This window comes from Colobus angolensis, unplaced genomic scaffold (genome assembly GCF_000951035.1).
Source record: "Colobus angolensis palliatus isolate OR3802 unplaced genomic scaffold, Cang.pa_1.0 Scaffold19, whole genome shotgun sequence".
Lineage (NCBI taxonomy): Eukaryota > Metazoa > Chordata > Mammalia > Primates > Cercopithecidae > Colobus > Colobus angolensis.
In genome coordinates, this window is record NW_012115043.1 from 11,255,834 (window position 1) to 11,270,050 (window position 14,217).

The 14,217-nt window shown below is 41.9% G+C and overlaps 1 protein-coding gene across 3 annotated transcripts in view; it reads left to right on the forward strand.

The window, feature by feature from the left end:
• ANXA2 (annexin A2) overlaps positions 1-14,217 on the forward strand; it is a 57,445-nt gene that overhangs the window by 10,305 nt on the left and 32,923 nt on the right. For all 3 annotated transcript variants that reach the window (XM_011940476.1, XM_011940477.1, XM_011940478.1), the window contains 2 exons: positions 2,734-2,792; positions 6,302-6,401. In XM_011940476.1, the coding sequence (XP_011795866.1) occupies positions 2,745-2,792; positions 6,302-6,401 (148 nt within the window). In that variant the 5' untranslated portion in view covers positions 2,734-2,744. The remainder of the gene's footprint in view (positions 1-2,733; positions 2,793-6,301; positions 6,402-14,217) is intronic.

The window sequence follows — 14,217 nt, forward strand, 5'->3', positions numbered from 1 at the left end:
AATGGGACCCTGTCTCTACTGAAACATTAAAAAAAAAAAAAAAAAAAAAGTCAAGAAGACTCAAACTTGTGGTTGTTACAAAGGTTTTGGGATTAAGATTGGATGACAGCTCTCTGAGATCCTCTAGACCAGTACTACTCAATAGAAATAGAACGAAAGCTTCCTATATTGAAAATTTTCTAGTAGCTACATTAAAAAAGGCAAAATGGTGAAATTAAATGGAAATAAGATATACTCAACATACCATAGTTGTAATTGTAATATATGATCAATATATAAATTATTGGGCTGGACACAATGGTTTATGCCCGTAATCTCAACACTTGGATCACTTGAGGCTAGGAGTCCGAGACCAGCCTGGGCAACATAGCAAGACCCTGCCTTTACCAAGAAAGAAATTATAAATGGGAGATTTTATATATATTTTTCATACTATGTCTTCAAAATTCAGTATGTCTTTTACACTTACAGCACATCTGAGTTTGAACTGACCGCATTTCAGATCCTTTGTAACCACGTGAGGCTGGTGGCTGCTGTATTGGATGGTTCTGCCACAGAGCAAGACTTTTTAAAATGGTCTTCATTTTTTTGTTTGTTTGTTTGAGACAGAGTTTTGCTTTTGTTGCCCAAGCTGGAGTGCAGTGGTGTGTTCTTGGCTCACTGCAGCCTCTGCCTTCTCGTTTCAAGCTGTTCTTCTGTCTCAGCCTCCTGAGTAGCTGGGATTACAGGCACCCACCACCAGGCCCGGCTAATTTTTGTATTTTTAGTAGAGACTAGGTTTCACCATGTTGGCCAGGCTGGTCTCTATCTCCTGACCTTGTGATCCGCCTGCCTCGGCCTCCCAAAGTGCTGGGATTACAGGTGTGAGCCACTGGGCACCGGGCCGATTGTCTTCATTTTTAGGAAAGTTTCAGGTTCATGGCAAAGTTGAATGGAAAAATACAAAGAATGCCCATGTTCCCCTGTTCCCACACACGTATAGCCTCTACTGTCGACATCCTGTATCAGGGTGGTACATTTGTTAGAGCTGATGGACCTACATTGACACATCATTATCACTCAAAGTCCATAATTTACATTAGCATTCACTGTTAGTGTTGTACATGGATTTTGACAAATATATGGCATGCATCCACCATTACAGTATCATATAGAATCATTTCACTGCCTTAATAATCCTTGTTGCTCTACCTATTCATTTCCTCCTCCCCTGAATCCCTGATCTTTTTGCTGTCCCCGTAATTTTGCCTTTCCCAGAATGGTATGAAGTTGGAACTTTGCAACATGTTACCCTTTCAGTTGGCTTCTTTCACTTAGCAATGTGCAATTTAGGTTCCTCTGTGTCTTTTCATGGCTTGGTGGCTCATTTCTTTTCAGTGCTGAATAATATTTCATGTCTGAATGTACCAGTTTATTTCTAGAGCAATACTTTTTACAAATCAGCATTATACCCCATCGGTGGGACAAATTGGGGTGGGGAGGCTGTCTGAGAGTTGTGTGAGGGAAGTGGAAGGTCTTTGACTGACTTCGCTGTGCGTTAAAAGCTTCTGTGAGCATCAAGAAGAGGGGAGTGGTCTAGGGGAGAGCCCAGGATGAGAATCTTGCAAGAATACATCCTTCACCACAACTAAAGGCAAATCCTCTCCTCTTACATTTCCCCACTTTCTTCCCACACCAGGCCTGGGATCTGCTTAGTCCAAAATGTTCCTATAAGTTAGCAAATATCTATGTCAAATACTCTTGCCAAACCAGTTTTATGAAAATACTTAGACTAAGCAAACTGAAGAGAATAGAAAGCTGAATTTGCATGTGTGCAGTTTCCTTGATCAAAGAGTATTAAGGAAAAAGAGACCAAAGCAGGAGTTGCTGCAATTTAAATGTCGTTCCTGTCTATTTCAGGACGCAGCTCTACTCTATTTTCTTTATTTTTGGGGTGATTATGTTGATGACCTGTCTTGTCTCTGTTGAGATAATTTACCACCAATTGAGCACTCCTTATTGGCAGGGATTGGGCGTATCAGTTCCGAGAACTGTATGATTGCAAAGCTGGAAAGCCGATTCATGAGGCTATCGTTTTGCTGCCCCATTAAGTATATTAACTGGAAGAAGATGACTTCATTTCAGCCATTTCGAATCTTAAATACAACAGATTCAATTCTTTATGGAATGAGTTAAGGTCAGAAAATCTGTCCACCGTCTTTCTCATATCTTCCAAGTATCATTGGACTAAGAAAGTAATTATGGGTAATAATAAAGGTTCCAATTAACAATTAGGGCAACACGAAAATGCTACTAATTTCAATTCACGTTGTAGCTTTCAGGTCCTTCTCAATATGTTTAATTGCTTATGAGAAATGCAGAAGTAGTGGCTGGTTTGGCAAGCCCATCACCTTTTATGAGAAGTAGAAGACTCAGTTTTATCCTGTCTGAACAGGTTGCATTAGCCACGGGGAACATTTTGTTTTTGCATTCACAAATCAGTCTCCCCAGGTTCTGTTTACACAGAGGAAGAGAAAGACTGGCTAGTTTAGTAGTCCATCCCAAACCAAGGCAGACCATCTCTGAGCTTTAGTTTTTTCAATCGTAAGATAAGAATTGCATCTATTTGCAAAAATTAGTCTAATAGCCTCAGATGAAATGGTCCAAGGAGTATAAATTAGCATAATGAATCGCTGTGCTTCAGAGTAAAGGAAAGCCTCTTCATAAAGACTTTTTGATGTCCTTTTTTTCCAGCTTCCTTCAAAATGTCTACTGTTCATGAAATCCTGTGCAAGCTCAGCTTGGAGGGTGATGTAAGTATGTCAATTTCACTTTATATGATTTTTGCAAGTTGGACATCTCTGGATGACCATGTTACTCTCTTTCCCTGTATATCTAAGGAAGGTGGGGACATTTCAGACAGTCATCATTTGGTTCTCCTCTTTCTCGATACTTCAGCTGTTCCTAGTAGTTCACTTTGAAGGAAATATCATGGCACTGGAAACTTTTCTTGGCCTCACATTAAAATTGGACAGAATTAGTGACACTGGAATGGCTGGAATTTTATTCTGCCATACTTAACATGTCATTGGTAATAATTGTTATGATGATACATGACTTTTAATGTCATGTCCTGGGATTTTATTACTGGTTGGCATAAGCCACAGCCATATCAAAAATAATTCTGCATCTTTTGGATTTCTTACAGTGTCCAGGAAGTTATTCCAGATGAGGGCTTATACTTTTATTTTATTTATTCATTCATTTATTTTTTGAGATAGAGTCTCACTCTGTTGCCAGGCTGGAGGGTAGTGGCACGATCTCAGCTCACTGCAACCTCTACCTCCCGGATTCAAGCGATTCTCCTGCGAGTAGCTGGGACTACAGGCGCTCACCGCCACACCCAGCTAATTTTTGTATCTTCAGTTGAGTCTGGGTTTTCACCATGTTGGCCAGGATGGGTTTGATCTCTTGAGTTTGTGATCCACCTGCCTTGGCCTCCCAAAGTGCTGGGATTACAGGCATGAGCCCCCGCGCCCGGACTGAGGACCTATACTTTTAAAAATTTAACACCTGGAAAATATTTTTTCCAAAAAAGCTAGGATATTTCTTTTAAAAAACCAAGAATATAATGAAATTATTATAATTCATTTGTTTCCTTTTTTGCTTTGACTATTAGGGAGTTCAGAACTAAATAGAATTTTCTTTCATAGGAAATATGTGAACCTAGACATTCTGTTGCATTTGTTTCTTTTTTTTACAATTAAAAAATTTAAGCTATATGTGAAATAAAATTATTTCAAATACTTTCAGAATCAAGTGGAATATAAATTGTGAATATGTAGAATAACTAATGATACTATACATCTTCCAGGTCATCTTGGCAGAAATGGCTTTTATACAAACTCAGCACTGATACTGGTTTGTAGCCATATCTGACAGATCTTTCAAAATATGCTTTGATTGAAATTAAAATGCAATGAATCACTCAACAGAGGGTTGACAGTGACTTGGGTCACATGGTACAAGACCCTCTGTATTGTTCATGGTACTTGCCATCAAAATGTTCAAATTAGTGGAGCCTGTGAAAGCACAGGTTGTATGGAGGGTAAATAAAGCCTATGGAGTTTTTTTAAAAGTCTTTTTTCTTCTTGAAACTTGTGCATGCTCTTTTTGACAATAATACAAAGTGCATGTTGAGGTCAGACAAATTCAGGTGCTAAATAATTTGTTTCTCTAATAGACTTAGATTGTTTTTGTTATCAGGTTTTATAAGAGGGCTTTTCGTGTAGCCTCTGAAGTTACTCTACTTTAGTATATTCCTATGTGTGGAGAGGTGGGGCAGAAATAGAAAATGTCACATGTTCCCCAGTATTTTAAGGAAAGAAGAGATAACTTTGCCTCACAAATTTGATTTCAGACATGTGGATTTTATAGGTAATAGGTTCAATTCTCTATTTAATTTCATTTCCAGAGGCACTGTAAAATGACACAAAACTTTTCCCCACTCACTGTTGCAGTCATATGTGATATGGCTCAATGGCTGGACTGCCTGCCTTGTAAATAACTGACGGCACTCTGAATAAATGGGAAAATGTTTTCCCTTAGATTTCATCCACATTTTATAGCTACCACAGCAAACACACTGAGCATTTCAAAATAGCACTTTGCCTTTTTCCTGAATGTGTGCTCCGTGTCATCAAGTTCATCTTACTGGAAAGTTTAAGTGGTGAAATTAGATGGAACATACTTTGATAATGCATTGTATGTCAGAGTTATAAATATTAACTGGATTTAACATTTGGCCAAGAGAGTCCTCACAAGTGCATTTGGAAACATTTGTCAAATACTGAACTTAGATTTCTGGCCTGTCCTGGGAGACATCTAGGAGGAAGGCATCTTAGTTGCTCACCTGTACAGTCTGAGTGCTAATAAAATGGAATGTCGTGGGTGCTGGGTGGTTTATAATGTATTGCCTGTGGGTGGAGAAGTAACTCAGGGATCTTGGCCTTTTCACTCTTTACAGAAACTGCACCAAGGCCAAGTCATCACATTATATGGGTGGGTTGTAGGATGGGAGCCTTGATGTTGAGGGTGGGCAGTGATGCTGCCTCCACCAGCCATCAGCCAACCACAATCAGATTGTCCATCGTCTTTTTCTGCCCTTTGCTTTGGGACTGGGTAGCAGGGAGAGGGAAAACTGTAAGAGCATTTCAAAGAAGGAGGGAAGTTAATACCTTGAAAGGAGAACTGATGTAGAAGCATGCCATTGTCCTTACCTCAATCTGGAATGGGAGAGATTCCCACCTGTCAGATCAGGAAGGATAATGAGCTTCGAAAAAGCACAGAGAGGCTGGGCATGGTGGCTCACACCTGTAACCCCAGCAGTTTGGGAGGCCAAGATGGGAAGGTCACTGGAGCCCAGGGCAACATGGAGAAATCCCATCTCTTAAAAAAAAAGTGAAAAAATTAGCCCGGTGTGGTGGGAGGTGCCTGTAATCCCAGATACTCAGGAGGCTGATGTGGGAGGATCACCTGAGCCCAGGAGGTTGAGGCTGCAATGAGCCATGATCACACCACTGCACTCCAGCGTGGGCAACAGAGTGAGATCCTACCTAGAAAAGAAAAAAAGAAAAGAAAAGCATTGGGAAAGGAAGAGGGTGTGGTTTAAAAAGCGGTAAGACATCTTAGCAAGAGTGGAGGGTGGTAGGCAGAAGGAATGGTGTTAACGAAGGCAGAGGGAAGGATACAGAGGAGAGAGGGGGAGGAAACACAAGGAGGATGTGGGCCGTCTGGCCAGACCACTTTGGTGCCACAGTGGTGACCAAAGTAAAGAGGTGGAAGAAGCTGCTTCCATCATTTATCTAAATTGTAAGCTCAGCAACACCAGCCCAGTAGAAATTCATGTGCCTATAGCAGAAACTTGACTAAACACTCTTGTCATTGAGGCATTTCCATATTTTCAGCTTATTTCAAATTGTTGCCAGCCCAGTATAATGGTCTTCAGAGCCTTCCTGAGTAAATGGTGGCTTCAGGTCTCCAGCTTTGCATTGTCTACTTTTGAGCTCTCATGAAAAGTAAGATGAAAAGTTGAAATTGAGAGAGCATATTCTAAACTAGCTGAGCCTTTGAAGAATTCTTATTAGAAAAAATGAAATTACTTGCATGAAGTGTGATGGTGTGTTAGTACCTACCTAGTTACTTAGTATGAGAATGATTTGAATTGTTAAAAGAAACAATAGGAAAACATATTAGGAATTGTTATTTCAACAAGAGAATTTTAAATGTGTGTCATTTGAGTATGTTTATCTTTTAACCTCAGCACTCTACACCCCCAAGTGCATATGGGTCAGTCAAAGCCTACACCAACTTTGATGCTGAGCGGGATGCTTTGAACATTGAAACGGCCATCAAGACCAAAGGTAGGTGATACGTTTGTCCTCCTCTTGTCAGGGTCTTACTGAGACATTTTTGGTTGTCTCTTTATTCTCCCTCAAATTGCCATACATTGGTAATTTGAAATTGTCATTGAGCTTTAATGGAGTGGATCCAGACCTGGCTCAACCCATGCCTCCTTTCCTTCCTTCCCTCCCTCCTTTCTTTCTTTCTTTTTCCTTCTCTCCTTCCCTCCTTTCTCCCTTTCTTCCTTCTCTCCTTTCTCTTTCTTCCTCCTTCATGCCCTTCCTCCCTCCCTCTCTCCCTCCCTCTCTTCCTCTCCCTCCCTCCCTCCCTCCCTCCCTTCCTTCCCTCCCCTCTTTCTTTCCTCCCTCCCTTCCTTTCTTTCCTCCCCTACCCCCTACTTTCTTCTCTTTGGCGAGATCTACAACATGAAATAGTATTTAAACCAAGTAGTGGTTAAAGGAAATCAGTCTGGGAGCCAGATCTGGTCCTAGGGGTATGGTATGCGTTTGGGTGCAGCTCTTCACTTTGAGGCTTCAGTCCCTCTTCTGCAAGGAAGAAGTTGGTCATGGTGGTCCCTAAAGGGCATTTCTTGTTCCAAGTTCCCTGGAATTTAATTACATTTGCTGGAAAAATGCTGGGAAAATCTTACTGCATTGCTCTTAGATTGATCTAGAGAGTGAAAAATTCAGACTTTTTTTTAAACCCCTGTAAGTTCTGCTGCTCCTTAGGCCTGGAGCTGGAATTAGAAGAGCTGTCAGAATGAGTATATTTCCTCAAGTTCGAGGATGAGTAAGAGAAGACCAGGAGGCATGAAAACTCTCCTCTTGGCCGGGCGCGGTGGCTCAAGCCTGTAATCCCAGCACTTTGGGAGGCCGAGACGGGCGGATCACGAGGTCAGGAGATTGAGACCATCCTGGCTAACACGGTGAAACCCCGGCTCTACTAAGAAATACAAAAAACTAGCCGGGCGAGGTGGCGGGCGCCTGTAGTCCCAGCTACTCCAGAGGCTGAGGCAGGAGAATGGCGTAAACCCGGGAGGCGGAGCTTGCAGTGAGCTGAGATCCGGCCACTGCACTCCAGCTTGGGCGACAGAGCGAGACTCCGTCTCAAAAAAAAAAAAAACCCTCCTCTTGAAATAAAGCAAATAAAGTGCCAATGGGTTAGGGTTGAGGAAGAGCTTCTTATGGTCGTTGTATTGTTTTCTGGGTCTACAAAATAGGATGTTCAGACTTTCTGGGCTTATATTAATGAAGCAATCCTTGGGGTTGCCCCATCCCTTGAAAAATACTGCAGTTCTTGTGGTGACTCTTGTGATTCTCCACTTTTCCCCCCTTGGATAAAGCACTTCCTTTCACCATGAGGCCAGATTGGGATACAGACATGACCCAGCACAGTTAGAGCTGCTGCTGGTTCATGCCCCAGGTAAAGAGCCATGTCACATTTTTCTCTTCTATGTACAGCGTTTTAGCTTACTGACACACTTAGACAGTTCACAAACAGTTCATTGAAAGACTGAGAAACCTCAACCAGGATGACCTGGGAACCTATAACTAGGATGATGTCCTGGTTTATGCCGGCGTCTTTACTAATAGTGCACCTTGCACTCTCAGAACTGTCTTATTTTGGAGGATACATTGTATGGTCACCTTTCCTAAAACCGTGTAGAATCTGGTGACCTTGTTTCCAGAGACAGGAAGGAGAGTAGAAAAATCCATTTAACCTTCTGTGGTTCTAACAAGATGTGAGGTTTTATTTGCATCATCTGCCTCAGGGAAGCCTTACATTCTGTGTGGTTGCTGTGGACCACCTCCCAGATTACTGTCTGCACAGCTGAGGGCAGAATAATGAAGCATCCAAATTAGACTTTTAACAAAAAAAATCTTTTTTTTTTTTTTTTTTTTTTTGAGATGGAGTTTTGTTCTTGTTGCCTAGTGCAATGGTGTGATCTCGGCTCACTGCAACCTCTGCCTCTCAGATTCAAGCAATTCTCTTGCTTCAGCCTCCCTAGTAGCGGGGATTACAGGCACACACCACCATGCCCAACTAATTTTGTGTTTTCAGTAGAGACAGGGTTTCTCCATGTTGGTCTGCCTGGTCTCAAACTCCCGACCTCAGGTGATCCGCCTGCCTCCGCTGCCCAACGTGTTAGGATTTAAGTGGAGCCATCTCGCCCAACCCAATCTTTTTTTTTTTTTTGGTCCTTTTAAATGACCATTCTTGCCAAAAGTTACTAATCAGAAAATTAAACTACAATCTGCAGGGCTTGTTTCACTACAGTCAGTTCCAGTCAGTGGAGCATAGTGGATGAGAATGTGTGTGAGCCCAGGTTCAAATGCTGGCTCCACAGCTCACTCATTAGCCATCTGACTTGGAAAACACGGAACTGATAAGACTGAGTTTCCTTGCCTATAAAGGGGCGCTAATGAAAGTTCCCACCTCACAGGATTGTTATGAAATATGAAGCATTTAGCACGATGCCTGGCATATAGATGGTACTCAAAATATGTTACCTTAAAACACACACACACGTGCACACACATGCACATCCACCTCCTTGTGGTCTGCTTTCCTAAAACCCATGCTACTTCACTATTTGGATGTGCGTAGATTCATGTGGTTTCCCAGCATGCCATTGCAGCAACCCTAAGTTTAGCAGTTAACTCATCTAGCAAAGATGGTGCTTTTCACAAGCATGGGACAAAGACTTCTTTTGTCCCTGCGTGAGAAAGCACTTAGTGCACTGGAATGTAAAGATTGCGCAAATGAACTCTGGTCACAGCTGAAACTCTCATGGTAATAAAAATACCTTCAGGCCCTTTTGGAGTTAGTAGAAAAATACTCTAGTTTTTAGACAGAAACGTCTGGAGGGCTAAGGCTTAGATTCCAACATTCCAGTTTGATCAAAAGCAGCTGACATTATCATTATCATCATTGCAACTATTTATGAAATGCTCATTGTGGGCAGATACTGCACCAAGCACTTCAGGAACATTTATCTTAGGTGAACTTCAAAGTAACCTCTGATGTAGTATTCTGTCATCCCCAGTTTTTGGGTGATTTAAGTCAGGATTAGTATGCCTGAGGTCTTTTGGCTTTGGACCAAACTGGGATTTGAACACAGCTCTGTCCACCCCTAGGCCTGTGTTCTTAGGCACCATGATGTAGCACCCACCTGTGAGGAGTGGATTTTTTTCATTGCCTTGAATTATTTTCAGATATGAAAAACATTGTTCATCTGTGGTCTTACTGACTTCCTATTAAGTCTCATATTTGTGGTCTAGCTTTAGATTCCTCATCTCCTTTTTTTTTCCCCTCAGACTTAATGTTCAGTGAGTTTCACTTAGACCACTTTTTATTTATTTTATTGTTATTCATTTATTTTTTTGAGACAGAGTCTTGCTCTGTCACCCAGGCTGGAGTGCAGTGGTGTGATCTTGGCTCACTGCAACCTCTGCCTCCCAGGTTCAAGCAGTTCTGTGCCTCAGCCTCCCGAGTAGCTGGGATTACAGGTGTGCACCACCACGCCTGGCTAATTTTTGTATTTTTAGTAGAGACGGGGTTTCACTATCTTGGCCAGGCTGGTCTTGGACTCCTGACCTTGTGATCCACCTGCCTTGGCCTCCCAAAGTGCTGGGATTACAGGCGTGAGCCACTGCACCTGGCCTATTTATTTGTTTATTTATTTATATATATATATATTTAAGACAGAGTCTTGCTTTGTCACCAGGCTGGAGTGCAGTGGCACAATCTCAGCTCACTGCATCCTCTGCTTCCCGGATTCAAGCTGTTCTCGTGCCTCAGCCTCCCAATTAGCTGGGAGTATAGGCATGTGCCTCCATGCCCAGCTAATTTTTGTATTTTTAGTAGAGACAGGGTTTTGCCATCTTGGCCAGGCTGATCTCGAACTCCTGGCCTCAAGTGAGCCACCGACCTCAACCTCCCAAAGTGCTGGGATTACAGGCGTGAGACACCGCACCCGGCCTACTTACTTATTTTTGATGCTTAATGATTTTAGAGAGTAACTAGGTTTTGCAAGTCCATTGGTCCTTTAAAATAATTTCTAGATTGTTGGCATTGTTAAAACCCTAAATCCTTTTAGGAAACTATTGCAAAGAATGAATATGACATTCATAAGAGCTCAGTGTTGATATTAGCATTGGTTATGATAGTGAAAAACCAGATACATCTTTTATTTGGGAAGTATGTCTTGAGGTATACTTCTCTATAATCATTAAGTAAATGATTAAGTAAAACTATAGTACATAAATATTGTGTAACTCCCTGTATTACACAGAATGTCTGCAGAATGTAGATAGGAAAAATAAAGTTTGTCAATAATTTTCAACATCTTTGTTGAGATACAGTTCATCTGCCATATGATTTGCATATATAAAGTGTACATTTCAGTGTTTTTACTAGTGTATTTGCAGAGTTGTGCAGCCATCACCACAGTAACTTCCCTAACACTCATTTTAACATCCATTCACCTTAAATGTGTCAGTTGCATCAAGAAATGGAAATGGAATAGTATATGCTATGTGATCACAACCGCAACGATTTTTTTTCTTTTTTTCTTTTTTTTCTTTTTGAGGTGGAGTCTTACTCTGTCACCCAGGCTGGAGTGCAGTGGCATGATCTTGACTCACTGCAACCTCTGCCTCCTGGCAGAACCCTCCTGGGTTCAACCATTTCTCCTGTTTCAGCCCAGTAGCTGGGACCACAGGCGTGCACCACCACACCCGGCTAATTTTTGTATTTTTAGTAGAGACAGGGTTTCACCATGTTGGCCAGGCTCCTCTTGAACTCCTGACCTCATGTGATCCGCTTGCCTTGGCTTCCCACGGTGCTGGGATTACAGGTGTGAGCCACTGTGCCTAGCCTACGATTTCTTTTAATCAAAAAAGAAAAAAGGCATTACTGCACTTTGCAGATGTTGTAGTTTTTAAAAATTGAAGGTTTGTGGCAATGCTATTCACTTTATCTGTGCCAGCATTTTTAAGAAATAAAAGTGTTTTTTAAATATAGGTGTGTATTGTTTTTACACATAATGCTATTACATAATATAATATAATATAATCACACTTTTGTATGCATTGGGAAACCAAAAAATTTGTGTGACTTGCATTATTTCTATATTTGCTTTATTGTGATGATCTGGATCCGAACCAGTAGTATCTCTGAGGTATGCCTCCATATAGAATTGTGGGCAATTGATCCTTTTCCTTTCTTGTGCTTTCAGTATATTCTGTATTTCTGTATTTTGCAAATTTTCTATGATGACCTGTATTACTTTCATAGTGGAAGGCAGTAAACTTAATTAAAAACAAAAATGAAGTCATTAGTTGGAAAGGATAACAACCCTTTTGTTCCTTTCTCCTTCTCATTGATATTATTAGATACTGGATAACTAAAACCACTTAAAAATGAGCTAACTAAGATCTTACCTTCTTTTTTTTAGAATGCCTTTTACCTTAAGTGTCATTAAGAAGCTTATACCACACCTTGGCCCCACTCCCACCTCAAACCCTTCCTTGGGAAGGCACAATACTAAGTAGTTGGTGTTTCCTTGACATCAAAGGACACGGTATAAACCTCAAGTGTTGATAGAAACAAAAGCCAAACGACCATGTGACGATGACTGTCTGGGCCTCTTTCTCTCCTAGATGGGGGTAGCCATGTGTCTACATGTGTATGTGAGTGTGCTGGGATGTTACCCGCTCCATGTGACGTTCCATTGATTTCCCTGTGGTCTGTGGACTCTCAGGAAGAAGAGCTGGGAGCAGGCCACCTTGGAGGAGGCTTAATCAGCTGCTGTTGAGTACAAGGATGGTGCACAGGAGCAGGCCTGGAGTGGGATGATGGCTAGGAGGGCAGAGCTGGTCAGAGACCTGTTGGGGGGCACTGCCTGCCATGGCCAGGGCATGGCTGCAGAAGTCATGAAGGCTGTTCTCAGATGAGCTGTCAGTCACACCTGCTCTTCTTGGTTTAGCTCCTCACTTACAGCCCTCTGTTAGAGGAGAGAGACTACTTTTCTCAGCCAGGCTGCCTCCTGGCACCCTCGAGAAAATATATTCCTAATTGCTGTGCTCAACTGAATGAATATACCTCCAGGTGTGCAGACAAAAAAAACAAAAAAAAACAAAAAAAACTGTCCTGGATCACTTTCCAGTGCTTGGGAAGTGGCTCTTACTCACCCCTTCCCCTAACTCTTGTCACCCCTCTCCTGTAAGCTGTTATGGCATCTGTCTTCTTTTTTTTTTTTTTTTTTTGAGATGGAGTTTTGTTCTTGTTGCCTAGTGCAATGGTGTGATCTCGGCTCACTGCAACCTCTGCCTCTCAGATTCAAGCAATTCTCTTGCTTCAGCCTCCCTAGTAGCGGGGATTACAGGCACACACCACCATGCCCAACTAATTTTGTGTTTTCAGTAGAGACAGGGTTTCTCCATGTTGGTCTGCCTGGTCTCAAACTCCCGACCTCAGGTGATCCGCCTGCCTCCGCTGCCCAACGTGTTAGGATTTAAGTGGAGCCATCTCGCCCAACCCAATCTTTTTTTTTTTTTTGGTCCTTTTAAATGACCATTCTTGCCAAAAGTTACTAATCAGAAAATTAAACTACAATCTGCAGGGCTTGTTTCACTACAGTCAGTTCCAGTCAGTGGAGCATAGTGGATGAGAATGTGTGTGAGCCCAGGTTCAAATGCTGGCTCCACAGCTCACTCATTAGCCATCTGACTTGGAAAACACGGAACTGATAAGACTGAGTTTCCTTGCCTATAAAGGGGCGCTAATGAAAGTTCCCACCTCACAGGATTGTTATGAAATATGAAGCATTTAGCACGATGCCTGGCATATAGATGGTACTCAAAATATGTTACCTTAAAACACACACACATGTGCACACACATGCACATCCACCTCCTTGTGGTCTGCTTTCCTAAAACCCATGCTACTTCACTATTTGGATGTGCGTAGATTCATGTGGTTTCCCAGCATGCCATTGCAGCAACCCTAAGTTTAGCAGTTAACTCATCTAGCAAAGATGGTGCTTTTCACAAGCATGGGACAAAGACTTCTTTTGTCCCTGCGTGAGAAAGCACTTAGTGCACTGGAATGTAAAGATTGCGCAAATGAACTCTGGTCACAGCTGAAACTCTCATGGTAATAAAAATACCTTCAGGCCCTTTTGGAGTTAGTAGAAAAATACTCTAGTTTTTAGACAGAAACGTCTGGAGGGCTAAGGCTTAGATTCCAACATTCCAGTTTGATCAAAAGCAGCTGACATTATCATTATCATCATTGCAACTATTTATGAAATGCTCATTGTGGGCAGATACTGCACCAAGCACTTCAGGAACATTTATCTTAGGTGAACTTCAAAGTAACCTCTGATGTAGTATTCTGTCATCCCCAGTTTTTGGGTGATTTAAGTCAGGATTAGTATGCCTGAGGTCTTTTGGCTTTGGACCAAACTGGGATTTGAACACAGCTCTGTCCACCCCTAGGCCTGTGTTCTTAGGCACCATGATGTAGCACCCACCTGTGAGGAGTGGATTTTTTTCATTGCCTTGAATTATTTTCAGATATGAAAAACATTGTTCATCTGTGGTCTTACTGACTTCCTATTAAGTCTCATATTTGTGGTCTAGCTTTAGATTCCTCATCTCCTTTTTTTTTCCCCTCAGACTTAATGTTCAGTGAGTTTCACTTAGACCACTTTTTATTTATTTTATTGTTATTCATTTATTTTTTTGAGACAGAGTCTTGCTCTGTCACCCAGGCTGGAGTGCAGTGGTGTGATCTTGGCTCACTGCAACCTCTGCCTCCCAGGTTCAAGCA